This window comes from Urocampus carinirostris, chromosome 7 (genome assembly GCF_059441175.1).
Source record: "Urocampus carinirostris isolate Australia breed hairy pipefish chromosome 7, RoL_Ucar_1.0, whole genome shotgun sequence".
NCBI classification, from domain to species: Eukaryota; Metazoa; Chordata; class Actinopteri; order Syngnathiformes; family Syngnathidae; genus Urocampus; species Urocampus carinirostris.
The window spans coordinates 20,533,987-20,560,580 of record NC_142355.1 but is presented as its reverse complement, the minus strand read 5'-3'; the positions used below and the strand labels follow the sequence as shown (position 1 = coordinate 20,560,580).

The following is a 26,594-nucleotide window of genomic DNA, read 5'->3' as shown; positions in this document are numbered from 1 at the left end:
ATGACGACCCAGAATCAATGAGGCGCAGACTTTTCTTTGACTAAATCATTTCACTGTATTTTTGTTTTTGTTTTTCCCTTTTATTTTCTTTGTTATTTTATGTGTTTGTCTTGCTGTCGGTCACCCCTCTTGAGGGATATGACCATGGTAGCTAGATAGATAGATAGTTATAATTTCCGAGTCGCATTGAATGCAGCATCTAGCTCGCCCTCATTAGTCATGCAGTTTTACAGTGTGGCTTGATGCATTTCTCCGCCAGGAGGCGCCCCAGAAGAGAGACTCCCAGTCCAAGCCCATCCAAGCAACTTCTCCCGCACCATGAGCTGATTCGGTCCGGGACAAGCGAGGGAAGATGGCGGCCACTGACCAGTCCCGGTCCGAAGCTGCCAAACAGCGACGGCAGGATCAACTGCAGCGATGGCTGGGATCGGATACGGACCAAACGGACTCAGAAGCTCGGGATACCGCGAACAGTTCTGGGACTCGGCGGCCGAGGGTCCGCTTCGCCCAGGGAGCCGTGTTCATGGCCGCCTGCTCCGCCGGGGACCGGGAGGAGGTGGTGGCGCTTCTCCGCCAGGGAGCTGACATCAACCACGCCAACGTAGACGGATTGACAGCGCTCCACCAGGTCGGTCCAGTCACTCCGGAAACTTTGAGCTAAACATTCACCAAGTGGAAAAACAACTTTTAAGGCATGCGAGGAAGAAGGGGGAATGGTGGACTAATCGAAACATTTCCGTTAGCTGCTAGTGGCGCTTAAACTTTAATCCATCACTTTGTTCTTTCGGGTTTGTGTTGGATTGGGAAAGCTCGTCCAGAGAAGCGCCCTGGGTGTCTTACTTGAACATTTTGTCTCACGGCGACGCCTTTAACGTCACATATACAGCAAACAAGAGGGCGAGTTGCACTTTTTAGACAATCGCCTAGGCCCGATGGAGCGGGTTTTCTGACTTGGTTCGGTGGACTAGTTTCCACTAGATCAAATTGGATCGATAACACATTTATCAGACCGACATCGATAATGACATTTGCAAAATAAAAAAAAACTTTCCAATCCAACATTATGTTTCCTAAAGAGAAAGTTTGTATTATTTAGTACCTCCTAGCGTTAACGAACAAAAAACCTCATTCACTATAGAAAAAAACTATGTCGATTAAAATAACAAGCAAAATTACATGAACCCTCAAAAATGCGATTTTCTCAAAATACTTGTAGGGGTTGAACATTGCTTACCTCTAACACCTGCCGAGCAACATGGTTATTCGAACGATAATCAGCAACATTTTCTAATTTCAAGTTATTTCTCTTGACTCTAACCTAGAAAACAATAAAGAAGACCGCGCTGACAGCAGAGGCTGCCAGGTCATTGTCTTCCACTTCCATTGTCATTTCATGTTCCTTCTTCTTCAAAACATTGTCCAATTTCAATTATTTTTTTTGGATAATTTCCTACAGCTAACCATACAAGATTTTATGCAAAACTGGTTTCAAGGATACCCAAATTCTAAAGCATACAAAATGTATCATATCTATATACATGTCATTGGTATATTCCAGTTATTTTCTGAGATAATGCATTTTGAAGACAGTCCGTCTTGTCTGAGCTCGGGCATCATGTGAAAAACACCAGCACCATAGCAAGCCAGTCACTACATTGGTTTACATGTTAATTTGTCAAAAAGGTTTTGAGTGTTTTGGCAAAGTTTCAGTAGTTTATGTGGAGAGTGCCTAGGCGTTGTGTCGCAGGTGGGTGCAGCGATGGTATGACAATGGTGAGCAGCCAAATTAGGGCGAACTGGCAAAAATAACAAACAAAGGGCTAACAGGGGCTAACCAAGCCGGGACACAGCAGCCTAGACCAAAAAATATGCAGTAAGCAGCCAAGATAACCGGCCCAACAACAAAAATTGTTTACACGAACCCGGCCGTATGTATACCAAACAATCACTGCAGACTAGCCAGATACTATAGAGGGCAAATCAGGACCGATCAACTGAAAAAACGAAGGCTGGCTGACCAAAACATGCAGTACACAGCCATCGACAAAAAATGATAACGGCAACAAACACGAACCCAGCCAAGGAAAAAAACATTTAGCAGGCCAGCTAGCCGACTGCTAACGGGGCTATCTTGGAAGTCTTTGGGTGTCGCACGCTATCTGGGACCATATGGACAATATTGTATTAATTGCAAGACACGTGGTGAAAAACACAAAAAAAAACTCACAATCACATACCTAAAAGGAACGCACGCTGCACACGACGGCAGGTAAACTGCACACAGCTTTTGATGATTAAAGCACGCAACTCTTCCAGCGACACTGTAAGCATAGTTCTGATTTCTCCAACCAAAAGTGAGCGCTATGCATGCGCTGATTACTACAATCGCCGTCTGTTTTTCAAAGGTCCCCGCCATTATTTTGATTCATTGTTGTCTTCTGATGATGTCACAGCTCTAGGGAATATGAAGTCAAACTGTCTACTTTTGAGCGCCTCATTGTAAAAAAAAAACCTGGTCTTTTGTTATCCCTTTAAGGGAGAGTGTGTACTATCTAGCGCCTCCTAGTGGTTGAACAGACTTCATTCATTATTATAACAACAATACTATTGATTTAGGTAATAAGTAAAAATAAATGAACTAACAAATTAATGTCTAGTGTTGTTAGAGAAGCCTGGAGTATGTAGGCAAATTTGAGACTTTTTTGTAGACCTTTCACCAAAACAAGACCTCTGTTTTGGAGTAACTGTTTAATTATCACATTTCAATCGTCCAACAATATCTAAAATGTTCTTCTTTTTGTCCACCCCATTCACAACTTTAAGACTGAATGCTCTGTGGTTCTGGTCTAAAAGTACTCTGGAAATTGTCACAGTCACACAAGCCCCCAATGATGCACATTTTCATTTTTTTCCCCTGCCATTTACACACACCATTCTTCTTTTTAACACGAGCATATGTTTGCTGTTAAAATGCCATTTATGTGTCTGCACACTCTAAAAGTGTTTCTCAACTTTTTTAATGTACCCACAGTGAAATATTTTTGTACCAACACCCCCTGAAACCAGTTTGTCTGAGGATCTTTGGTATTATATATTTGGGGGGAAAAAAATCTTGTCCGATTGATGTATAATTTTTTTCATATTTTAGGGTTTTTTTTTCATTGCACCCAATTGATATGGCAGATATTTTGCTTATTTTATCTGTTTTGGATTTATTTATATCATATATTTTATTTAAAAGAAATCTTCCTTTTTTTATTTTTGTAAGTAAATCCTTACATGAGCATAAAGACATGCCAACTCCCGTATCACAATCTAAATATATCTATTATATGTTTTGCCTAACTAGAAAATGGGTTCAAAATATAGTAGGAAATATATTAGAAATTAAAATAAAAAAGAATGCATTAAAGAATATATGAGATTTTATAATGCATATTTTGAATTAGCAGCATTTTTCCCCACTGCAGAAGTAATCATTTTAAGAATTATTTTCCTATTAACAAAAAAAGTTGCAAGTATGGTAAAATGTAATGAACTAAAATGAGCCAAATTATTAACCGGGTCTTCTCTACTGCAGTGTAAAAGTGAGGCAAGCGCTTTGATTATGCACCGATGTTACAATATAAGATTACGTATTTATTTGTGTATAAAACACATTTTTTCTACCTTAAAAAAACCTCAACGTTATAACGAGATTTTGTGATATTCGTGCAATGATTAATCAGAAAAAAAAATAGCTGACCATAATATCATAACATGGAATAAATCGAACCCAGGTCGCGACGGTGAGAGCGCTTCATCCTAACCACTACTCAAGCAGTGAAATGGGTGACATAGGAAAAGCCATTATATTTGATCTCATTATCACGGTACCAAAGACAAAGGTCAGAGGATGGAGAAAACAAAGTCGTCAATATACATAATTGCAAAAAAGAACGACGAGGTAAACAACTATTTGGTGCACCCGATAATGAATCAGATTAGGAGGAAATTACCCTTGGTTAATACATTGTAAATTTTATGTTGATATTGTGTTCACAGTTTATGTTGTCAATATGATTGTGATCTCACAATTTCTCACCCTTTGAGCACCAAATGAGAATCACTGCTTTAAAACCTTCTTGGGCTGTACCATATTTACTGGAGCATGAGCGCACTCGTTGATGTCATGCTTAAGATTTAAAGACTGTGATCCACCTCCTGATTGACTTGTATGGTGCAGATTGTGTGTGCCAACAATATTCCGCAAACGTGCCCTCATTTGGTTGAGTCACCTCGAGAAGTCCCTCCGCTGCGCTCCATCCCTTTCTCCCAAGTGTTGCTCATCAGTTGCCGAGCAACCAGAATTAAATATAGTCGTCCTCAATACAAACTTTTCCGTCCCTTCCATTCAAAGGCTTTATGTCTCCTCCGCCATTTCTCTTTCCTCTGCCATCCCCCCCGGCTCACCAATTCCCCATTGAGGGGACTTTGGGAGTTCAAGATGAGGAAATGGAAAAACTTTTCTCCAACAGCAGGAGCGTCTGTTGTCAAAGCCGCGTTCCACAATGACTCACTTGATGAGCGAGGGAAGGAGTCTGCTGGGAGGCTGTGCGTTGCGCACCCCCCTCGTTACATATTAGGGTACCACAAGTACCCTCTGTTCATTCATTCATCCAGCTTGATTACTCACTCCGTTGCCCATCTGGAGACCTTTAATGCAATGTACCCAGCCAGCAGGCTTGATTGGTACTATAAATGAGGAAGGAGGTTTGCAAAGGCTTTGTGATTTAGCCCAAAAGCAAAGCCTCTTAGGTGGCTAAAGATGTCCTGGTGGACAAGATTCAGCGTGGTTGTAGCGAGAAGCTGCTAAAGAGCAACAGTGGCCCATGATGGCCTCAAGACCAATTATCTGAGTTGGTTACTCAGGTTTAAAAATAAATGTTCACTGACCAGTTGCAAAGTACTTCTCAGTTAAGGTTGGCCCTGACAATCAGAAAATGATTTTCTTTTTTTTGCAGAGGTCTTAAAAGTAATCATTCCCATTTATAGCCTTAAAATGCAGGCACATTTAAAAAATATCAACTGTGTATACAAAGTAGTTTTACCCCTCTCACATGGTTTTTAAAAAAAAACATAAACACAATTAAAATAAGGCTAAACAATTTGAAATCGCATCGTTACTGCATACAAATTCAAATCAGAAAGGTGACAACCTTGGCATCACCAATACATTTATGGGGGGGGGGGGATTTTTTTAAGGGTTATTGTTCTGTCTTCTTTATTCATTATCCATTATCCATTATCCGTTATCGGTCAGTTCATAATACGCTACAAAGCCAAGGAGCCGGGACTCTTACTCTCAGCCAAAAGGCCAAGCTAAGGTCCTAGCCTTGCTGCGATCATTGCGAATGCACCGTTCCCGGAGGTACTGCAATACCGGGCCGATGTGTGGAGACCGGGCCGAAATATGAAGAAACCACTGCGCATGATGGTGTCGTTACGTTTCTAAGATGATGAATAAAAACTTCATGAAGTGAAACATTTAATTGGGTTAAAAGGGATTCGATATGCCTAAAAAGTTAAAGAGCCAACAGAGTTCACCAAAAGTGACTGAAATTTGATTGAGCTGCAACGTTAATCCCAGAACCACAAACAATAGGTTATAGAGAAGAACAATACTTCATATTATTTTACGGTACACCAACTTATCAGCCAGTTTATTTATTGTCCCAATTGTCTTAACTTGAGTGTCAATGATAGGCCAATCCATATAATGAATCTATAATGAAGCTGATCGCCCCCCAAAAAAAACCACTCACACAGTGGTGGTAAGATTGAATATCAAGTTTTAATTTTCTGGTAAAGTGAGTGATTAACGGAGAAAATGTAACGTTTGAATGCTAGTGTTTGCTTGTGAGCTTATTAATGCATGTGTGCGCATGCAAACAAACCGTACTAAGCACAAGTTTAAAAAAAGGGAACAACACATTTTTTGCACTAAACACACTTAAAACAGATCACCGATCCAATAAAATTATCATAAACATGTGCCCAAAGGCAGTAAGCTTAGGCTGTGTTTAATTGTGCTTTATACAAAAGCTCAACTTGCACACAATGGTGGTAATAAGTTTAATATTAAGCATCAAGTTTTACTTTTCGGGCAAAGTGTTCATGATTATTATGTCCTTGTTAATTGTGCCATAGTAATTCTCATACATTATTGTCTCATTAGAAAACAGCAAACGATGACAAGCTTCACGATGAGAACAACATCTCATCTCATCTCATCTCATTAGCCGTACCGCTTATCCTCATTAGGGTCGCGGGGGGGGCTGGAGCCCATCCCAGCCATCTTCGGGCAGTGGGCAGGGGACACCCTGAACTGGTTGCCAGCCGATCGCAGGGCACACTGGGACAGACAACTCATTCGCTCATTCACACCTAGGGACAATTTGGACCGGCCAATTCACCTGAAATGCATGTTTTTGGAATGTGGGAGGAAACCGGAGTGCCCGGAGGAAACCCACGCAAGCACGGGGAGAACATACAAACTCCGCACAGAAAGTCTGGAGCTGGATTTGAACCCACGACAGGTTCCTATGACATGAACTGTGCCGCACAAGCGCCAACCACTGCGCCGCCGTGCTGCCCGAGAACAACATTATGCAGGCCACAGCAAGCAGCTGTTATCACTGAGAGCATCCTCAACATTGACATGCTTAAATTTTTGTATTGTAATGCAAAGTTCTCAAAGAAGAAAGCGTGAGCAAGGGAGATAGTGTTTACTTTTCTCTTGTTAATGTTGAAAATCATGTTCCTGGATTTTCTCATTTGCATCCATTTATTGTTCCAAAAGCTTATCCATCTATCAATCCATTATCAGCACCGCTTATCCTTAGTAGGGCTACGGGGTTGCTGGAGCTGAACCCAGCTATCTTCTGGCAGTGGGCAGAGGACACAGAGATGGACAACTCACATGCCCATTTACACCTAGGGACAATTTGGACTGGCCAATAAACCTGACATGCATGTTTTTGGAATGTGGGAGGAAACCCACGGTACCCACGTTACGGGTCACTGGGTTTACAGATTTGAAATGCTTTCTTGTTCCAAAAGTTCATGCCCCTTAAACAACAAATATGCTTTTTTTTTACATTTTTGAAAAAGTATAAATTTGCTGGCATATAGCATACATTTGTATGTAATCAGTTTGTTATTTGACAAACACTGATTTTTTTTTATTGTTTAATATTGTAGAATTTTCTGTTTTGTGCACTATGTTTCTATTTGTCCACAACATTTTAATATTTGAATAAAGAAGAGGTTAATATAGTGTTTTTTCTGTATTAGATTCATTTATGAATAAAAATAAATACATGTTAGATTGATTATTAAAATAATCATTAGTTGCAGCCCTATTATTACTGCACCCCTCTGTCGACAATTTCATTTTTTTTAATTTATTTTTTTCCGGAAAATGTCAATCCTGGGTGACAACTTGGCTTTAGAGTCACTGCTTTGAGACACATGTTGTGCTGTTTCATCTTGCTTTTGAGGACTGACAACACATCAAGTCAAGCCAAACACAAGTCTGCCAGCGGATAATTCCAGACTGCATGGATTGTCGCCTCTGTTACGTGACTCTGATCTGTGAAATTGTGACGGGATGTTTTGTGGCAAAGAATGAACCCCATCAAACAGATTCAACAGATGTTGAGACACGTTATTCTAATCAATGGAATCGCTATTGACTGACGACACTTCCTGCAGTGTTGACCCTTTGGGTAGGAAAATGTGCAAAACAGTTTCCAGAAATTTCTTGGTTCAAGGAAAAACATTTTATTAAGTTCATTTTGAAAATTAGGTATTTACCAGAGGCATCCAGAAAATAACAAAAATGCTGACCAGTGACTTTAGATCAGGGGTGTCCAAACTTTTTGCAGAGGGGGCCAGATTTGGTGTGTTAAAAATGTAGGGGGGCCAACCTAGGCGGACGTTCTTTACATATAACAGCAATTAATTTAAATACATTTCAGCGAGACGTTCTGTGTTTCACATTTGCTTTTTTAAATTTAATTTCAGCTATTTTAAGCATATGTTTTGGTTCATTAGAAACATGTATATGAAAATTCAATTGACATCTAAAATTGAAATTAAATATTCACTTAACTTCACTTTTTTTAACACTTAAACTTTTTTGTAATTGTACTCTTGGGTGCAAATTACATTTGAAACATAAAAAAAAAATATCTCACCATGGCAGTTTAATATTTACAGAATTTTTAAACACAATAACAGAGAAATTGTCAAATCAAGAAGTGCCGGGCTCATTTAAAATATGACAGTAACTATAAATGTTGATTGGCACACCTCTCTCTCCCTCTCGTTTGGCGACCCAGGGACAGGATGCACGGTGGTGATGTGCGCACTAGCGGTGTAGCGCACTTTGTGCGTACCTTACAGTCCAACCCTGCAGGCTTTTTCAGTATAATAAACAAACATAACCCCCCTTATTATTTTACTATTGTCATCACACAGTCTTTGATAAATTCACCCTCGGAGAAATGTTTGCAATGCTTTACGACCAGCGCTGCTACCTCGTTACTAGCCTTTGTAGCATTCTCGTTTGACTCTCGAGCTTTTGTAAAATATGCTGCTGTGAGATTAAGCTAGCTTCAAGATGTTTCAGTTTCTCGCTGCGTTCATTACCTGTGATCTTGACATATGCGTCAGCATGTTTGGTTTGGTAATGTCGCTTCACATTAAACTCTTTAAAAACGGCCACTGTCTCTTTACAACAGTTGTTACGTATTTCAGTGAAGAAATAGTCCAATTTCCACCCATCCTTGAACCATCGGCCCTGGCAGTCAACTCTCCTCCTTTTGTTAATTGTCGCCATTTTAGAAACTTGAGGGGCCTCACATAATTTGCTGTTCCTATTTGAGCCTTTAGATGGCAGCACTTAGAACACGCAGGTAACAGCGCTGCTGCTCAATGTATTACCGGTACATAATTCTACATGCGGGCCGGGCGTTATTGGTTTTATGACTGAGGCTGCGGGCCGGAGGAAAATTGACCATGGGCCGCATTTGGCCCCGGGGCCTGACTTTGGACATGACTGCTTTAGATGCTACAACAGGATGGTCAAACTTTGTTACTTATATTAAAACATTTCATGATACCAAATAACATTTAGCAAGTAATATATATTTACATTACACTTTACATTTAAAGTAAATAGCAGCCATGTACAGAAATGTTAATTTGTATTCCTGAGTTAGCTTACACGATTATCAAATGCATAAGCGTAATTAATGAACTGTACAACTGGCCGCAAAATTGGGTACACCCTTTTAAACGGGTGCTATGAAATTAAAAACTATGGCGTATAACTATCCCTAAGTCTGTAAAGTTGAATAGTAAATATGTAAACATCCCTTTTGGATCCATTTGACGCCGATCAGTTAAAATTAGTAGTACAGTTCAGTCAAATACATTATTTGGACCATTTGTACGACCCCATGAGATCTAATAGCAAGACTTTATAAAAGAAGTGTTTTTCAAACCAGCGGCACAATAGGTTACCAAACAGACCAGTGCACATTATCGTTTTATGCAGTGCTCCAGCCCTTTGGCCTTAGAAAAAGCTGTGACATAGATCTGCTCATTCACCCATGCAACATACTGTTTTGCAATGTACTCAAGTGCTTTTGTAGCCCTTTTCACTGGAGGTAGACAAAACAGATAAACATAGCTTACATTGTTGAAAGATGATTCTATCAATGGGTTTTGAGGTTTTTTTTTTTTTTCATCACAATCCAAAAAGTTCTCGACCAATACACAACCTTTATCTTTCTAACATAGCTGCATGTTTTCTTTTACCCTCTGGCAGGCTTGTATCGACGAGAACGCAGAGATGGTTCAGTTTTTGGTGGAGAGCGGGAGCAATGTCAACACAGGCGACAACGAGGGCTGGACCCCACTGCACGCTGCTGCATCTTGTGGCTTTATCCAGATCGCCAAGTGAGTCTTGGGTCCACTAAGTCTATACCCATTGTTTGACTTTCTATACGGGCACTAGTTTTGGTGACTTTAATCTGTGACCCGTTTGTACATCAATGTGCAGGTACTTGATAGAACATGGTGCACATGTCGGGGCAGTGAACAGTGAGGGAGAACTTCCTCTGGACGTGGCCACGGAGGACCCCATGGAGAGATTGCTCAAGGCAGAAATCAAAAAGCAAGGTGATGAGCTGACATACTCTCCTGTGTGAACAAAAGTAGAAGACCATGGGTCAACATTTTTGAAACCAAGCTTCACTTCTTGATTGATATTTTCAGATTTCGCCTTCTGATATTGATATCTGACATTGTGTTTATATCAGCTGAATTATAAAAGACTACATGGAAACCCTTATTGACATTCTTAACCAATAAGTTCCTTCTCTACTCTGCTTCTGCTCTTCTATCCATCAGTGCCTTGATGTAGCATGCAGAGCTAATGTGATTGAAAACCACTAGGCGTGAAGTACAGTAGTAACCTGATAACTTTAGCTGGACTAATATTACAGTACCATCTGATCGATATTGGTTTGGCTGCAATATCAGTATCGTTTGAACCGAAATGGCTGTATCAAAACACAGCTGGTGAAAAAATGAATGGGAATTTTTACCAGTTCCATACACCTATCTGGAAAAAATACTCAAAACTGCTCAAATTGACTTTAATAATGAAGTCAATTATAGTATTTATGGAAAAGAACTAATCAAGTTAACAACCTTCCACAATGTATTTCAACACTTCCAAATGATCATCTGTGACACTTATTCTCACTAGGGTCGTGGGTGGTGCTGAAGCCTATGCTAGCTGTCTTTCTGCAGTGGGCAGGGTATATCCTGACCTGGTTGCCAGGCAGGTTCAGGGCACACAGACTTCCAACTTACTCGCTCATTCACACCTAGGGACAATTTGGACCGGCGAATTAACTTAACATGCATGTTTTTGGAATGTGGAAAGAAACCCACGCAGGCACCGGGAGAACATGCAAACTCCACGGGTATGCCACTGTAGATAGGATTGAATCCTGGACCTCTGCACTGTGGGGCTGTGGGCAAAACTTCCAGCACCCCCTCCAATTTACCCCATTACTAAAAATATTACGTCAATTACTAGCAGTTGTTTTTGGTCAGTGGGCTATTTGTGGTGATCAGGCCAATCCGATGCCTTAGTAAACGATGAAAGTTGTTCACAACAGAGTAAAGATAGAGTTGCTAAATTTGTGATTCAATTATCAATTTAATTATTTTACATTCTAAATTCTAGATGTACAACTTAAATTTGACCTTGTTGTGTATACTGTACGTAACTTTGAGCTGATTCTTGGGCAGTTTGTGTCATCTCTCTAGTTATGAAGCACATTAGTAATTTGTTCTAATAACCAGTTGCAATGTTTTTTCTTTTTTCTTTTCCTCTCTTTTATTGGATAAGAGTACTTATTGAAGTGTAAGGTGTCCAGAAAGGTGTAATAACTCCCAGCACAACAGCACCGGTAGTCTGAAGAGAAAGCTGATGATTCTTAGCCCAGTGCTCCTATTAGTTTATTCTTATTTTTTTAGTGATATGTCTTGATCTTAGATAACCAATGGCATAATCTTTTTTAAAAACCAGTAGAAAGTCTGACATTGCACATCTCCATCAACAGGCGACATTCCACACAATCCTGAGCAGAATAATCAGCATTAAAAATGGATGGATTCAGCCGTAGTTTGAATACAATTGCGTGTTTATGTTCTCCCTGCAGGAATTGATGTAGACCAGGCTCGAAAAGAGGAGGAGAGGATCATGCTTCAGGATGCAGAAGCGATGCGAGACGGTGGCGGCGCTCTGACCGCTCACCCAAACACAAAAGCCACAGCTCTGCATGTTGCGGCAGCTAAAGGATACATTGAAGTTTTAAAGTGAGATTCTGATTCTGCGGTTCGGAATCCATAATTAAGTACTCACGTTGAATTTGGTCTTCCATGCCTTTTGTGTACCAGGGTGCTGTTACAATGCGGCGTAGATGTGGACAGCCAAGATGTCGATGGTTGGACCCCCCTGCATGCAGCAGCTCACTGGGGGCAGGAGGAAGTGTGCACGCTGCTTGCGGAACACATGTGTAACATGAGTGCCGTCAACAACGTGGTGAGCTTTTTGCAAACGATACAAAGCATTGGCCACGTGATTTGTGAGGCCTTTACAAAGAAATCACCCTGCACTGAATGTCCTTGTAGGGCCAAACACCTTTTGATGTTGCCGATGAGAACCTAGTGGACACACTGGAGGAGCTGCAAAAGAAACAAAATGCTGTGAGTGTGCCCGCACGGAGGCGACACAACCCTCATTCTGTCAGATGAATTTGATATGACTTATGATACAAGAGCTGTGAATGTCTCCTTTGTTTATGTGTGTTTATATTCCTTTTCAGTTACGCACTGAGAAAGAGAAGCAGACTCCTGTCATCGAGAACAGCCTGCAAATCTCCAATGCACCAGTACGCACACGCAGGTCAGTGCCAATTATATGTCTGTGGCATTAATGCGGGCACATATGAGATGAACCTGAGAAAATGCAGTATCATGGAACGCCCACATGCAAGGTTGATAAAAAAAATATTATCACAAAAAAACAGCCTGGAGAGCGATGGGTGCTGCCAGGCTGTACATTCCCAAGAAACACCACAGGAAGTGGTACCCCGGGTGGTCAAAGCATCCGTGAACCGTGAAATGATCACGTGCTTATATTGGCTCGTTGGTGAAAAGTTCATTTTTTGTACAATATGATCAAAAATCACATTTAACTGCATCAATACATTAGCAACTAGAGAGTACTAGAATTGCCCAAATGTAATACAAACTTGGCTTTTTAACTTGGGGTGGACTTACATTAAGGTCATTTCTTTCCTACTGTGCTAGAGCCTGACTTTCCTTCCCCTGCTGTCCCTCTTTGACCCGCGCATTACTCTACCTAACCATGCCCAGTTGTCTTCTTATTATTCATCATTAAGTTAATTTAAAATAGAATAAGAAGACGTCATTATAAGCAACCAGTTGTTTTGTCGGGTCAGCAGTGCTATGGAGAGTGAACACAACACTTTGGAAAGTGTCATTGTGTTTACAATACACACGAAATGCACATGTTTCCAGTGGGCCCGTAAAAACTATTAGTGAAAAATTGTGTTGTTTTTCCTGTAACTTTTTGAAAGTGTTTTTTTTTTTTTTTTAAAAGGTTCCACTGTAATGTACGGAGTGGCAAAAGTCCTGGTTGTAGGCCATTTTAATGCTGCTGATCTTAGCTTAGTGTCTGGCCTGCAACATATTGTATAAACACAATTAAACATGACCCACATCAGCTCACGACAAAGGATTTGGGCCACATAGAAAACAAATACAAAGGGTTGACCTACATTTGTTTGGTTTTAAGCTTGGCATTTTTAATCAACAAATGGCCAAGCAAAATAAATAGCATAATAACTGGTATTAATGGTAGGCTCTAACTTAGAGGGAAAGTCAATTTGAACATTGTTTTTAAAGAAACCCATGAGTTAAACAACACAATTGTGTTTCCGGAATATTAGGCAATCAAAGAAACTTGGTTGTGCTTGCCATCTCAGGTTATGACAAATTTGCCTGTTGTTGTCAACCAAAAATGTGCATATTTCTCAAGGTTCAATCACTATTACTGATCATCTGTTTTGAAGTGACAGCAAGTGTCAGAATGGCCTTCCTCTGAGATTAAATACATTTGCAGTTGGATTTTGTTCGGTTTTTCAGGTTCCAAAAATTAAAAAGTGTCATGTTTCAGCAAGTTTCTTTTTACCAGTCCAAAACTGTCTAACATAATTATTGAGAATGGTGTTTAATGTCTGGTCAAATCACTTAATCTTAAAAAAATAGGGCAAAAACAACCATTTTAACAACAAATTTACTACTTAACTTTAATACTGTTGTGTTCAATCCTTCAGGATTCATTTACCTGATCTTCCCATATTTATATCTTATTTCGTGGGACTGTGCACACAAACCATGGTGGACTGATGAAAAAAAGCTGTACCATTGATCTACTTTTAGGTGTTGGGTTTAGTCTGCTAAAATCTTTTGAACAGGTTAAACTTGCTTTGGTTGAAGTCACTCAACTCTCGATTGCAATCTGAAAAATTGTTACACCACTTCTTATGTCTGTATTTATAAGAATACTACTCATTCCCAAATCTTCAAAGAATGAAACAATGTTTTACACGTTTAGAGAACAAAACACATAGCCTTAGCCTTAAGATTAATATCATGTGCTTTGGTATGTTTGTTGATCCTTAAAATAGTTATTTGACGTCAAGGCTCCTGAGCACTAATCAAAAATGTATTTTGGGCTATACAAGTCTTTCTAGATTTAGAAAAAAATCAAAGCAGTAAGCCAAGAACAGAAGAACCAGAGAACCTGAGGAGGGCCTCATCCATCTGTTAGTGAGCTATTATCCTCATTTCAATCAGACGCAGTTTGTCGGAGCCTTTGAAGACAGCCAAAAGACGTCGGTGATGTACTTACCAGAAAACAGGTTTTCTATGCTGATTGGTGGTCGTCAAGGAGGGCGGCCCGAGCCAAATTAGGCTGACCTGACAAGGCCCACCTCCGCTTTGTATTCCTCACTAGACCCCTTTTTTCCATTAAAATTATTTTTCCACTGCTTAAATATGAAGTATTGTTGTGTTGTTAAAGGTGAAATGTATAAGCTATTTTACCACAGAGTCATGGACAATGACTTGCATAAACTTCAAGGTAAAGAAAGTCATGAAAGCCATTAGTTGACTGCTCCTAACAATCATGATATTTTCAAAATATTCTCTAATTAAATTTGCAAAAACGAATTGATTTCAAGGACAACTACACCATGTTAAAATTTGTCATAGGCAATTTAATAAAATATTTTATTTCCTGCTTTTTGGATTACAAATTCTCTAATTTTCAGCTTCCCCACAGTAATGATTTAAATTTTCATTGTTTTCTTCTCTACTTTTGGATCAATAATAAAACATTCTGCTCATTTGAATCAAAAACTTTAAGGTACATTTTGGTAATTGTTTGATATTTATCAAGAAATCTCTGACCAATAAATGTGGGTGTCATTCGTTCTTCAAATAATTTAACGATCCAAAGTGTGTAAATGCTAGTTGTAAAAAAAGAAAAAAGAATGCCTTTATGGGGTTTATGGAGTGTTTATTTTAGAGGTTAAAGCAACAAGCCCCACCACGCCGGTAATTTAATTCCCTTAGTTTGGAGAACGGTATTTTGCTTATTTTCTTTCACCAGGCAATTTGAAATCAATTTCTCATTTAAAATCAGTCGCACCTAGGTTTTTGTGGCACGACAGTGGTTTAGACGAAAAAAGTCTTGGTTTGTCTCATGAAAGAATTGTCATTTCTGTTTTTGTTTTTTTAACCAATAAAAGCAACTCAAATGGAACACACATTTTAGCATTGAAATTTCTCATACTGAATGTACTTTGGTCCCAGAATAATGTTTCATTTTGTAGTTCACTAACTTAAAACTCACATGTGTTGACTGGTGTGTGTGGCTGTGCTCCTCGTAATTGGATACACATGGAACTGATTAGTGTTTGGCACCTGTGTCTTACCCAATTAGGACTTCGATCTCTCGCATGAGCAGTAGGGAAAAAATCTGCCTCCACGAGAGAGAGAAACACCCTCCACCTGCCCTGCAGAGCAGCCCCGCGGAGGATGAAGAAGATGAAAGCACGACCGCTCGAAGCCAAACACAAAGTCAACCCAAAGCCTCCAGCAGCTCTAGCTCGGAGGAGGAGAGCGAATCAGAAAGTGATGCAGAATCTGGTGAGAGAATTTGCTTCCAAATGGGAATAGATACATGACGTGAGATAAATGTAAACCCTTTTGTTATTCTTTTTGTGGTTTCAGAGAAAGCCAAAAACCGTGAGATCATAAACAATTTGAACAACAAACGCAACACAAGTGGCCTCCTTCCTACCTCCATGCCAGCAAGCAATGTTGCAAACCAAGCCAAAAAGGTATTGTGCAGTCTGTATCGGCTCTTGAATTTTTTAAGTTGGCGCTTATCTATCCTTTTGCTTTCAATTAAATAATATTTTTAAATGGTAAATTTCTAATGTAGACCTCAACAGTGTTCATAAGCATAATGATCTGTACCACTCTCACTTATTATCATATATCATCAATCTATTGTTTTTAAAGTTTTCTTTTTATCCTTTTTCACATGTTTACCTTTTGTATTTCTTTAACTTGCAGGAGAAACCCTGAAATTCCAATATACTTGTGTAATGATTTATAAAAGCATTGATTCAACTTTAGTACCATGCCCTAATGTTTTTCCTTTGCTAAAAATAATTGCTAATGTGTGACATCTGTCCCGGTGCAAATTTTTGTTGTTCAACTTCTTGTCGATTGACAATGGCCAAATCCCTAAAATGTTTGTGAAGAAAATGAATCAATTAACGCTGAGTGCTTTTTGAATGATATTTAAAAAGAAATATATTGTCACAACTCACAGATTAGAGTGTAATCATAAAATTACAGTAACTAATAAAATACTTGGAAGATGAGGTTCAGGGCTGCACACACAAACGAGGTAAAATTAATAGCTTAATGTTGGCAGAAAGGGTATTTTTTGTCGATTTCATGGCATTTTTTTTAAGGTGTGTGTGATGCCTGTGTTTTTTTATTTTTATTTTTTTTTTAACATGGTTCATGGATCCATTAACCGCCAGGGTTGTCAGGGCTTCACTTCCTGTGGCGAGTCTTAGGCATTGGTTGGTAGAGTAGCCAAAAATGTATTCAAGTAAAAGTACTGTTACTTCAGAACAATATTACTCTAGTAGAAATAAAAGTAGTCATCCAAATACTTGAGTAAAAGTACTGGGTGAAAAAATGACTCAAGTACTGAGTAACTATAGGAATGTCGTATCTTCAGATTATCAGTCCATCCAATCAACAAAGAAAATACATTTAATTTAAAAGTATATTAAAATAATCAAGGTAAATTCAAGGGTTTCAAGTCATGTTTAATGAATAATGACATAAACATAGTATAAATCAAATAAATATATTAGGAACATGTAGCACCAAGCAGCACATTTAAAGCCCCAATACATAGCTTAACAGGCTCTGAAAGCAGAACAAGCTAGCCCATGAACTCGAACTAAGGAAACATTGCATATTGTAGCTTGTTTCGCAACCTTTTTAAGGGGAACCTGCTTTTGATGTGAGGCCAGGGGTGTGCTCCTCCTTCTCTCCTGTGTTTTTCCGTAATCAACTCTAATGCCTATTATAGCGCAGTAAAAGTACTTTTTTTTTGTTTTTGTTTTTTTTACAAATTTACTCAAGTAGAAGTATAGGGATTTCAAAATACTCCTAGAATTACAAAATTTCCCAAAACGTAAGTAAATGAAACGGAGTAAATGTACTCCGTTACTACCCACCTCTAGTGTTAGGAAAGTGCAGTCCTGCATCGTCCATCCCTCTGATGGTGTTTTATTTTTTGTTAGGGGTTTGCTTCCCCCACATGAAAGACGGTAGCAGAAGAATACTACTAATCCGACTCTTACTAAGCCACAAATGAATATACTCTTACTTAAGAATTACCATTTACCAGGCGTCTTTTTTCCCCTAAGACTTCAGAATGTTTTTGTAACATGCCAAAACGAAACTTTGTTGTATAGAAGTTGATTAACGGAAAAGCGCTTTATTCACCCATGGGCTATCATCAATACCTGTTTTGAAAATCCTTATCTTCCATTGCAGCATGATGTACCAAAATAATAATTCTTATTAACAGGAACCAAGCAAACCCGCAGGAACTGAGGCGCCCGGATCTTGGAGAACATCACTGAGGAAAGCGGGAAGCTCTGTGACTCTCGGTTCAGCTGGACTGTCTGACTCCATCACAGAGCAAAACAAGTCCCCAGAGTTGGGCCTGGGGATGACCCGCTCAGCCTCTAGTCCACGTCTCAGCTCTGAGACTGAGACCAAGGTACAAGACTACCAACCTATGCACACCGTTCTTGTTTTGTGAATGCTTCTTCTGTTCTTCACAGGAACCAAGACTTGCTCGGGTTCCTCCGATCACAACAAGGAGGCTTTTTAGTATTCCAGATAGTAGTTCAGACAACTCCAACAGGTGAGTTTCTGCTTTTAGTTACCCTTGGCTGCACATGTCACTACCATGAAATTTTCGCTGCATCCCTTCACTTGTTTACCTTTTTTGTCAGTTGGCTTAGTCGTAGTTCGTCCTACACCCGCCGCCTTCACAGCCAATCAGGGAATGAGTTCACCAGCTCCAACCCCTATTTGCCTCGCAGGTTGGTTAAAGATGCATCTTGTGTTTTTTTATAAATAACTTTTGCATGTACATGTTTCACTTTTAATTGGTCTTACACTGGTTTTATTTACAGCTCTTCTTACGGAAGGAGACTGGACGAAACCAGTGCAAACTCTGGTAACACAGGAACAAGCACAACTGGAGTTGGTCGCCTGAACAGTGCTTTGGCACATAGGTCAGTGTTCATTCTTGGGTCACAATAACACAACAAATATAAAGGAATCTCTGCGTTAACTCAATTAAAACGAGTAGACCTTAAACCAGAACTTTTTTTTTTTTTTTTTTTTTTTAAAGAAAATTATACTTGCACAATAGAGGTAAGGTCTTATGCCCTGGCCCAAATTTCGGGCTTGGTTTGGGTATGAAATGTCTATCACTAATTCAGCCCAGGTCAAACCGGGGTTTCTAACTGATTTTTATTAGCCACTCAAAAACAAAAACTAAACAAAGAAAAACCTACCAAATCAACATTGCTGTTTAGTGGAATATCTTCCGTGTTCAAGTGGTGTCCTTATTTTTCCTATTGTCTTTCCATTTTTCCAATTTGTCCATGAATTGTGCCTCCTGTATTCTTATTCAAAATGTGGTCCCCTCTATTACAAATATTTCAACAGTGCACACCCACTCTTCCACGATGGGGAGAACTTGTTTGTCCTATAATCTTGTTACTTTTTCGCAATCTGTTTGTACATTTTAAACCAGGTACTCATCCTTTCTCTGTAATATTTCTTCTGTTAGATGCACCTTGTATGTTTTAAGAATCCCATATGTCAATATTTTCTTTAGAACAGACCATAATTTTTCCTAGTATTGTTGGGCAAAGCCAAAATGTATGCATATGGTCAACGTCAACCTTGCCACATGTTCTCCAGCACAAAAAAACCTCTTTGGGGGTGATAAAAAAAATCCGATTACATTCTTTCAGTTGAACTCCGTCAGAATCCGGGAGCTGTGCACTGAATTTTATAAAGATTTTACCACTCGTCTCATTTTTGAATGCCCACTACATGCCATCAAAAGATCCATTCATATGGGTAACTGCTTTTAAAGTTGGCCTTTTCTAGGCTCTTGTTCATTACCTAGTCCCCAGTTTCATCTCTTTGTAATAGTAGTCTTTTAATTGAAGCTAAAGAAAATAGTCACTTCCCTGTTACCCAAATTTATTTTTCAAAACTACAACACTGTGCAGCTTGCCATTTTAAAGTATCATATATATATATATATATATATATATATATATATATACTGCTAATACCTTTGTATGCCCATTGTTGGAACCCTTTATCAATCTGTGGTTAAAGGCAAACCAGTTCAGAGTTCTTGACTCCCTTTCAAAATGGTATCTCCTATTTTTATTGTAATTTTATTCATTTCTCCCAGCTGGTTACCCACATTTTAAAATATTTGTTTATATCCTTTTAAATATCGTACCTATGTGTTTGCAGTCCCTAATTTTATATTTTTACATTTTGCAACAACAACCTTAACACCAATAAATCAGGGGTCTAATTTTTGCCACATAAAAGTATTCCTCTGGGCTTGGCAAAGCCAGCCCATCTATCTTTGGGAAGCTCCATTGTCTTGTATCAAATTGTTTTTTCCACCCCAAATAAACCCGGATATCCACTTACTCCATTCAATGAATTGATCTGACAGCCAATTGAAGAGCTTTTGTAACTACCTCTATTTTTAAACTCATTTAATACTATATTTGGCTATTTTTCAAGATCCCTCTTATTTTCTTTGTTCAATTTTATTAAGTTGACATCAAAAAACTTGTCCAATCTTTTTACCCCTAATATTCTATTGATATGTTCTTCCAATGAATAGAACATAATTAATTGGCAGAACCTGTGTTTTCATTGCATTCATTTTATAGCCCGAGTATTTACCATACATTTCTAAAAGTTCCATTATTCCGAAAGTTTTGTCTGGTTGAGTTAAATGTATCTGCAAACGCTTTCCAGTTCTTTTCCCATGGCTACTTTTATACCTTTTTATCCTGTCTAATTGTGCTAGTCCAATAAATAGTGCGAAAAGGCTTAGAGGAGAGTCCACGCCCTTGCCTTGTACGCCTTTCCAAATTAAGTTGTGCATTTAAGTCATACTGTTTTTAATTTTCTCTAGACTTCAGGAACAGACAGAAAAGCAGAATCAGTCCTCTGACACCAGCTCCAACCTTCAGAACACAAGTGGCCCCGACTCTGAGAACAAGCAGCGTCGCAAGTGGGTCAACACATCTGTGGAGCATTTCATTTGGTTCAATGTTGGCGATGAAAATGAACAATTTTGGTGTTAATTCTTGCACACTAAGGTCCTACCTGACACCAGTTCGGGATGAAGAAGCCGAGGCTCAAAGGAAAGCTCGCTCCAGGCACGCGAGGCAGTCTCGTCGCTCCACTCAGGTACCTTCCAACCCGAAAGACCACAGAATGTGTGAAATCACCTACTGCTGTAGTGTCCTAAGTGAATTTCACTCTGAATTAAAGGGGGTAACGCTGACAGATCTACAGGAAGCTGAGAAGACCATGAAGACGATTAAGCAAGACAACAAAGCGAGCGAAAAAGAGGAGGAAGAAAAGGAAAGGGAGGCAAAGTCTAAAAAGGGAGAGGAAGGGGTGAGCTAGTTTTCTTGTGTTTACCCGGCAATTCATGTCATGTGACCACGAAAACGCACATTTGCAGGAGGTGAGCTGGAGGTCGCGTATTGCAAGCCTGCAGAAGTCTGACCTTCTCGGACTCACGCAACCCGCCGGCAGCCCTCGGCCTAACACCACTGATGGGAGAGGTAGATCGCTCTGCTCTTTTTTTACCAACACCGATAGAGCTAAACATGTTGGGAAATCTCTTTCAATTGATATCTAAAATACAAATACAAGCAATAATTCTGTATTATGCAGGTAATTTTTTTTTTTAGTTACCCACTTTAAACAAGAAAAAGAGACTGGAACCGTGATCCTCTAGAAACAGGGTTGGGCAAACTGTTAAGTGTCTGGCTGCATTTGGTAAAAATATTTTGGCCGAATGGTGGGGCCAATACCCGGCAATGCATTAGGAAAAGATACCCAATTTTTCTCATACTTATCAATATCCATGCAGACGTCTTCATATATTCATTTTGTTTTTTGCTGGATCTTTCATCAAATTGGTTTTATTCAAGTAAATATGCCTTTTTTTTAAGTATTGAACTCTTAACATTCCTTAAAGTTGAAGTCCAAAAGTGTTTTGTGTGGTGTTTGATAAACTCGAGAGGGAAAAAATGCAAACGTAGAAAATGTATTTTTTTTTTTAAATAATTTCACTTTTGGTGCAGTACACATTAATGCTTTGTGAAACATGTTACGGACAAGGAACCTGGGAAATTTGGAATGAGTGGCACTAAAAACATTTTTTTTGTTACTCTTTGACTTTTTTTGGTCGGCGAGATGTTTTAAAAAGCCTGACTGGTTGCATTTGGCCTGCAGGCCTTATTTTCCCGATCATGCTCTAGATACACAGTGCTGCTTTGTTTTCCTCATTTAACACAACTGCAGCTTTTCAGCAATATAGCTACATTGTTATTATAAAATAAGCTGTGTTGGGCATGAGAAACTGAAAATGGGCAAAACTATGGCTTGCAGAGCTCATGGTTCCTTCTCCTACAAAGGCATGACTTTTTAAAAACTATGATTAAAACAACTTCAAATTTTAGCTATCGGCCTCTTGAGGATTAAGCAAAAATGAAAATGCAAAGTTGCAACAATCCAAAACACCTTATTACATACACACAAAGATCTAACACCTCTAAACAAAATACACCATGTTAGGATTGTTCCCTAAATTTAATGTGCTTTATTCCAGCAACTGAGGCCAGTGTTGGTGAGAGCGAGACCGAGCGTTGGGCTCAGGAGCGCAGGGAGAGGAGACGTGCTAGGAGGAAGGCTCAGAGGACTGGGGAGGTCAGTCCTAATCTTGTTACAATAAAAAAAGTTTGCAGCATATTGGACAAGTGTTGAAAAATACTCTGTCATCTTAAGCTTGATGACAACGATCCCAGCTGGGAGGAGGAATTATCAAGCAGAAGACTGGGTGTGCAGGTGTGATGTGCTTTATTTGTGGTCTCCGCAGGCCAGTAACCACAGATACAGCTCATAACTTGTCGCCCTGTCTCCTTTTTATTTACAGACTGACCAGATCTTAGGTTCCAGGTATGACTCAGTCTCAAGAAATGTTTGCTTTTCTATTCAACACTTCAATCAATGCATCTCTCACTTTTGCGCTTGTCCACTCAGGTCCAGTGCTCCCTGTAATGAGAGCGGTGAGAGTAAGGATTTCAAAAAGGTCCGCTTAGTTATTCTTATTGATATGGTTTTCAAATTGTTAATGTCCTTTTTGCTCTTGAAACCAGCTTTTTGAGGAGTTGACCAGAGAAAACAGCCAGCTGCAGTCGCAGCTGCAGGACACGCAGATGATCGTCAGTCAGACCAGGGTGGATCTAGAAAAGGCCACACAGGTGCAAATTTGTATTTCATCTTTGAGGGTTTTTCCCTGCAAAATATCTTTGTGAATTCTAAGACAACTTTTTTTGATGGCAAATATTTACCTTACATATTTTTTTGTTCTGCCCTCCTTGTGTGTGTTGTACACAATCTTAGCAGTAACTTAAATCCTCTGAGGAGAGTCAGAAAGTGTTCAAGCTCTACTTTATCCTAAAACAGAATCTGATGTCATACCACAAATGATTAACAAAAACCATGGCCTAAAAAGCATCCATCCATTATCTGCACTGCTTATCCTCAGTAGGGTCGCAGGGGTGCTGGAACCCATCCCAGCTATCCTGGGGCAGTGGGCAGGGGACACCCTGAGCCAGTCGCAGGGCACACAGAGACAGACAATTCACTTGCTCATTGGCATCTAGGAACAATTTGGACCTGCCAATGAATCTGCCATGCATGTTTTTTGAAAATGGGAGGAAACTGGAGTTCCCGGAGGAAACGCACGCAAGCACAGGGAGAACATGCATACTCCACACAGGAAGGTTCAATCTCTTGACCTCAGAACTGTGGCGCACACGTGCTAAACACTGAGCTGCGGGCCTAAAAAGCAAAGGAAAATAAATCAAAATATCTACAAAGGAATAACCTTGACAACTTAGACAATGGGGTCAGAAACGGATGGCTATTGATGAGGATGCCATGTGGCAATGAAGACTTTTACTGAACCAACATGGTTCACTTCCGGTCTGAGTCAATCAAAATATTGAAAATTTAAACTTCCAATTAGCTTTCCCTGGGGTCAGAAAATTCCTAACAAAACTAAACTGCACTTAACTACATTCACACAAATGAAATCTTACTGACATTGTTAACGAAATTATGGCAATTAAGCATGTTTTAGAATTGCGTTTGAAATGTTTGCAGTGGTCAGAGGATAAGTTCTCGTAGGTACTGAAATTTTTAATCTTGGTTTTTAAATTCTGTTAAAACAGAAGTACAATCAACATTTACAATAGTACTAACACTTGCTGTTTTTAAGCTCTTAGGAGCCATACTGTTGGCATTTTTATGGCAAGTAACGCGTGTAGTAAATTGTTTACAATGTGTGAGAAAGTACAAGGGTTCCAAGGGGATGCCATGAGTGGTGTTTGCAAACCTAAGCCAAGTTTGTTTGAAAACCTCAGATTCGTTCTTTTATTCCCTGAGCTTCAAAAACCTCAGCATGTGAATTGTATATAATTCCCTCACTGATCATGGCAAAGATGTCTCATTGTTTGGCTTGGACTTGTTCCATTACAGAGACAAGAACGCTTTACTGACTGTTCAGCCCTGCTGGACCTCGAGAGAAAGGTAAAAGCACCATCGTTAATGTTCTTGCCTGTTTTTTGCATTTTTGTTGCCTTTCTCCGCCTCACAAATGCCACCTCCCGGCTCCCACTGTTGACACCAATCCTTCCAACTTTACTCGGCATCACTCATTGCCACTTGACTTTCATGTTTCCTCATCACTTCCACTCCTCCTTGGTGTTTCTCTGACGCTGTAGGACCGCAGGATTCTGGAGCGGCGGATGGCAGAGTTGGAGGAAGAGCTAAAGGTGAGCACTCCCGTGTGCTTTGCATGTTGGCACTTGCTTAGCTTTGCTTTGAGCGTGTGTCGGAAAGCAGCATTTAGGAATGGTTCGTGGATAATTGGTATGATTTTAATTTTTCATAAATTTCGAACTTGAGAATTAACGAGTACGTTACATATGTAATCAGCTCCTTTTAAGTGGAGATCAACTTGCAAAATTCCTAAATGAGATCGTGTTATACAAGCCTCCGCTTGTCAAAACGGCATTTTTATTTCTGCATATACAGATTACTTCATAGGTTATTTAGCTAATTTCCACTCATGGTTCTGCTTCAGAAAGCAGGTGGATGTTAGCTGAATCTGAGCAATCATATCATCTTTTAAAAATGGTTGCCCACTGATGTGGATTTGATTTTCAAACGGTAAACTACAATTGGAACGAAGGTTCTTTGTTTGGACAAGTGGGGGACCATAAAACGTGAATTGGTTGGCATCAATATTGAGTGGTAAAATGAGAAATTCAACAAGGTAAGACATTTTTTTTAGTAGAAACTCCAAATTGAGCTTTTCTAAAGTCTTAAAACTTTATCAATTATTAAAGTATGAGAACATCTCTGTTCACACGGCTTGTTCAACTTTTTCCTCTCTGATGTGTGACGTCTGAAAGCATACACTAAAAATTGACTAACATGATACTTAGGTTGATCCGACCCAGTGTCTTGTATTCTTTTGCAGAAGAAAAACTCATTGCGTAATGTTTTTTGTATTGTTCAAGACAATTGGGCGAAATATTTTTGTGGGTCAAATAACCCCTCAGAATCTGTTATATTATACTAAACCGTCTGATATAATTTGTTTTTAAATACCCAAACAATTTGGTTATGTTAAACGGCTTCGAAAATTGGGTCACATTCACCCAAGTATCGGGTTGGTTTTATTTTTTTAACCAAGTGCCCTTAGTGTACTTGTAGGCTTGGAAATGCAAACTATTTAGCTTAGTCGCTAACACCGAAGATGTGTGCCGTGTCAGCCAATGACTGACTAGCAGTATCTTTGCTAGTACTACAAGCAGCATGTGATGCTAATCGCTAACAGTAGTTTCTTTACTGCTGGTGCTAGCGGTGTTTGTGTTAATTGCGCCTACGGAGTGCAGCTAGGTCCTAATGTCAGCAGCCATGTCGGTGAGACTATTATTTATGAACTTAAGGTTGCATAACAATGACCACTCAATGACAAACAAAAGGTCTGAGTTGCTGATCATAAAATGAGTATCATACAGTATGCCTTTTATGTGCAACAATACTGATTAAGGTCAGGTATCAACCAGATAGAGATGCCTGGTATAGCTACATGCCTTTTTAATTTTGTCCAGACAATAGAAATTCTTTAAAATAAGTGCCTGTGATTTCTGGTGTAGAAGTTGCATCAGACAAAAAATGCATAGAAGAAAAAAAACAAGTTGCATTTTTGGGGAAGAATTATTTGCTAGAATCAAACACCTGTCATCTTAAAAGGTAATTTGAATTAAAAATAAAATGGAGAACACGGTAGACCAACATTTACATGCATACTGTATCTTTAACATTCTCACATACATCAGTAACGACGTAACATATTAAGTTATTTAGATAACTGGCATAAATAACCTGCTTACCAAACTATCCACTCCAAATAAATCAAGTGAAATCTTCATCCTCCGTCACTACCAGTAAGCAACTCCCTCAACTAGGAAGGAATATGAAAAGTGTCTTCCTTCTTCCGCTTCTACGTCGCGGTCTAGGTTCAAATTATAAGTAGTGTCCTCTTGCTGTTTTTAGTGTATATCACTTCACGTTATTTTCATACTATCAGTAATGATGATGCAGACCTCAATAATGTGGTAATAATTTCACTGGAGTACAGGTTGCACCCAAGGCCAAACTAAGAAAAAAAAAGCAACTCATTGTCAAGAAAATACAGTACTGTTTGAGGCCCATTTTGAATACAATGACTGTCCCTGTGCCAGTCAAGGCAGTCTTAAAGCACTTTAGAATCTACCTAGTTATCAGATGACGTGAGCCCTGCCAAGCGTATTCTGTATTTCTTTAGCTACTACAAGGCGGGCGGAGGATAACATCACGTGAAACCAATTTATTTTTCCAAACTTGTGTTTAATTTACCA

General features: G+C 39.4%; 1 protein-coding gene and 1 long non-coding RNA gene across 4 annotated transcripts in view; one reads left to right on the top strand and one right to left on the bottom strand.

Moving 5' to 3' along the window:
* Positions 1–263: 263 nt before the first annotated feature.
* The window catches only part of LOC148362621 (protein phosphatase 1 regulatory subunit 12A), a 28,744-nt gene continuing 2,413 nt past the window's right edge, over positions 264–26,594 (top strand). The window contains exons 1-24 of one of the 2 annotated variants that reach the window (XM_088340096.1): positions 264–628; positions 9,878–10,008; positions 10,112–10,230; positions 11,787–11,943; positions 12,025–12,169; positions 12,259–12,333; positions 12,453–12,532; positions 15,662–15,867; positions 15,952–16,061; positions 17,846–18,040; positions 18,105–18,187; positions 18,279–18,368; positions 18,462–18,563; positions 20,516–20,614; positions 20,703–20,793; positions 20,878–21,006; positions 21,074–21,176; positions 22,229–22,326; positions 22,405–22,464; positions 22,553–22,575; positions 22,660–22,708; positions 22,776–22,880; positions 24,163–24,213; positions 24,408–24,458. In XM_088340096.1, coding sequence (XP_088196222.1) covers positions 353–628; positions 9,878–10,008; positions 10,112–10,230; positions 11,787–11,943; positions 12,025–12,169; positions 12,259–12,333; positions 12,453–12,532; positions 15,662–15,867; positions 15,952–16,061; positions 17,846–18,040; positions 18,105–18,187; positions 18,279–18,368; positions 18,462–18,563; positions 20,516–20,614; positions 20,703–20,793; positions 20,878–21,006; positions 21,074–21,176; positions 22,229–22,326; positions 22,405–22,464; positions 22,553–22,575; positions 22,660–22,708; positions 22,776–22,880; positions 24,163–24,213; positions 24,408–24,458 — 2,628 coding nt within the window. In that variant the 5' untranslated portion in view covers positions 264–352. The remainder of the gene's footprint in view (positions 629–9,877; positions 10,009–10,111; positions 10,231–11,786; positions 11,944–12,024; positions 12,170–12,258; positions 12,334–12,452; positions 12,533–15,661; positions 15,868–15,951; positions 16,062–17,845; positions 18,041–18,104; positions 18,188–18,278; positions 18,369–18,461; positions 18,564–20,515; positions 20,615–20,702; positions 20,794–20,877; positions 21,007–21,073; positions 21,177–22,228; positions 22,327–22,404; positions 22,465–22,552; positions 22,576–22,659; positions 22,709–22,775; positions 22,881–24,162; positions 24,214–24,407; positions 24,459–26,594) is intronic. The other variant, XM_088340097.1, reaches the window with a different exon arrangement.
* LOC148362622 (uncharacterized) lies at positions 8,250–15,659 on the bottom strand. Of its 2 annotated transcripts, none has more exons than XR_015850880.1 (5): positions 15,572–15,659; positions 12,237–12,312; positions 11,990–12,124; positions 11,760–11,918; positions 8,250–10,251 (listed from the first exon to the last, which is right to left on the bottom strand). It is a non-coding gene; the product is annotated as an uncharacterized LOC148362622 (long non-coding RNA). The 2 variants fall into 2 exon arrangements; XR_015850881.1 differs by lacking the exon at positions 15,572–15,659 and adding an exon at positions 14,459–14,547.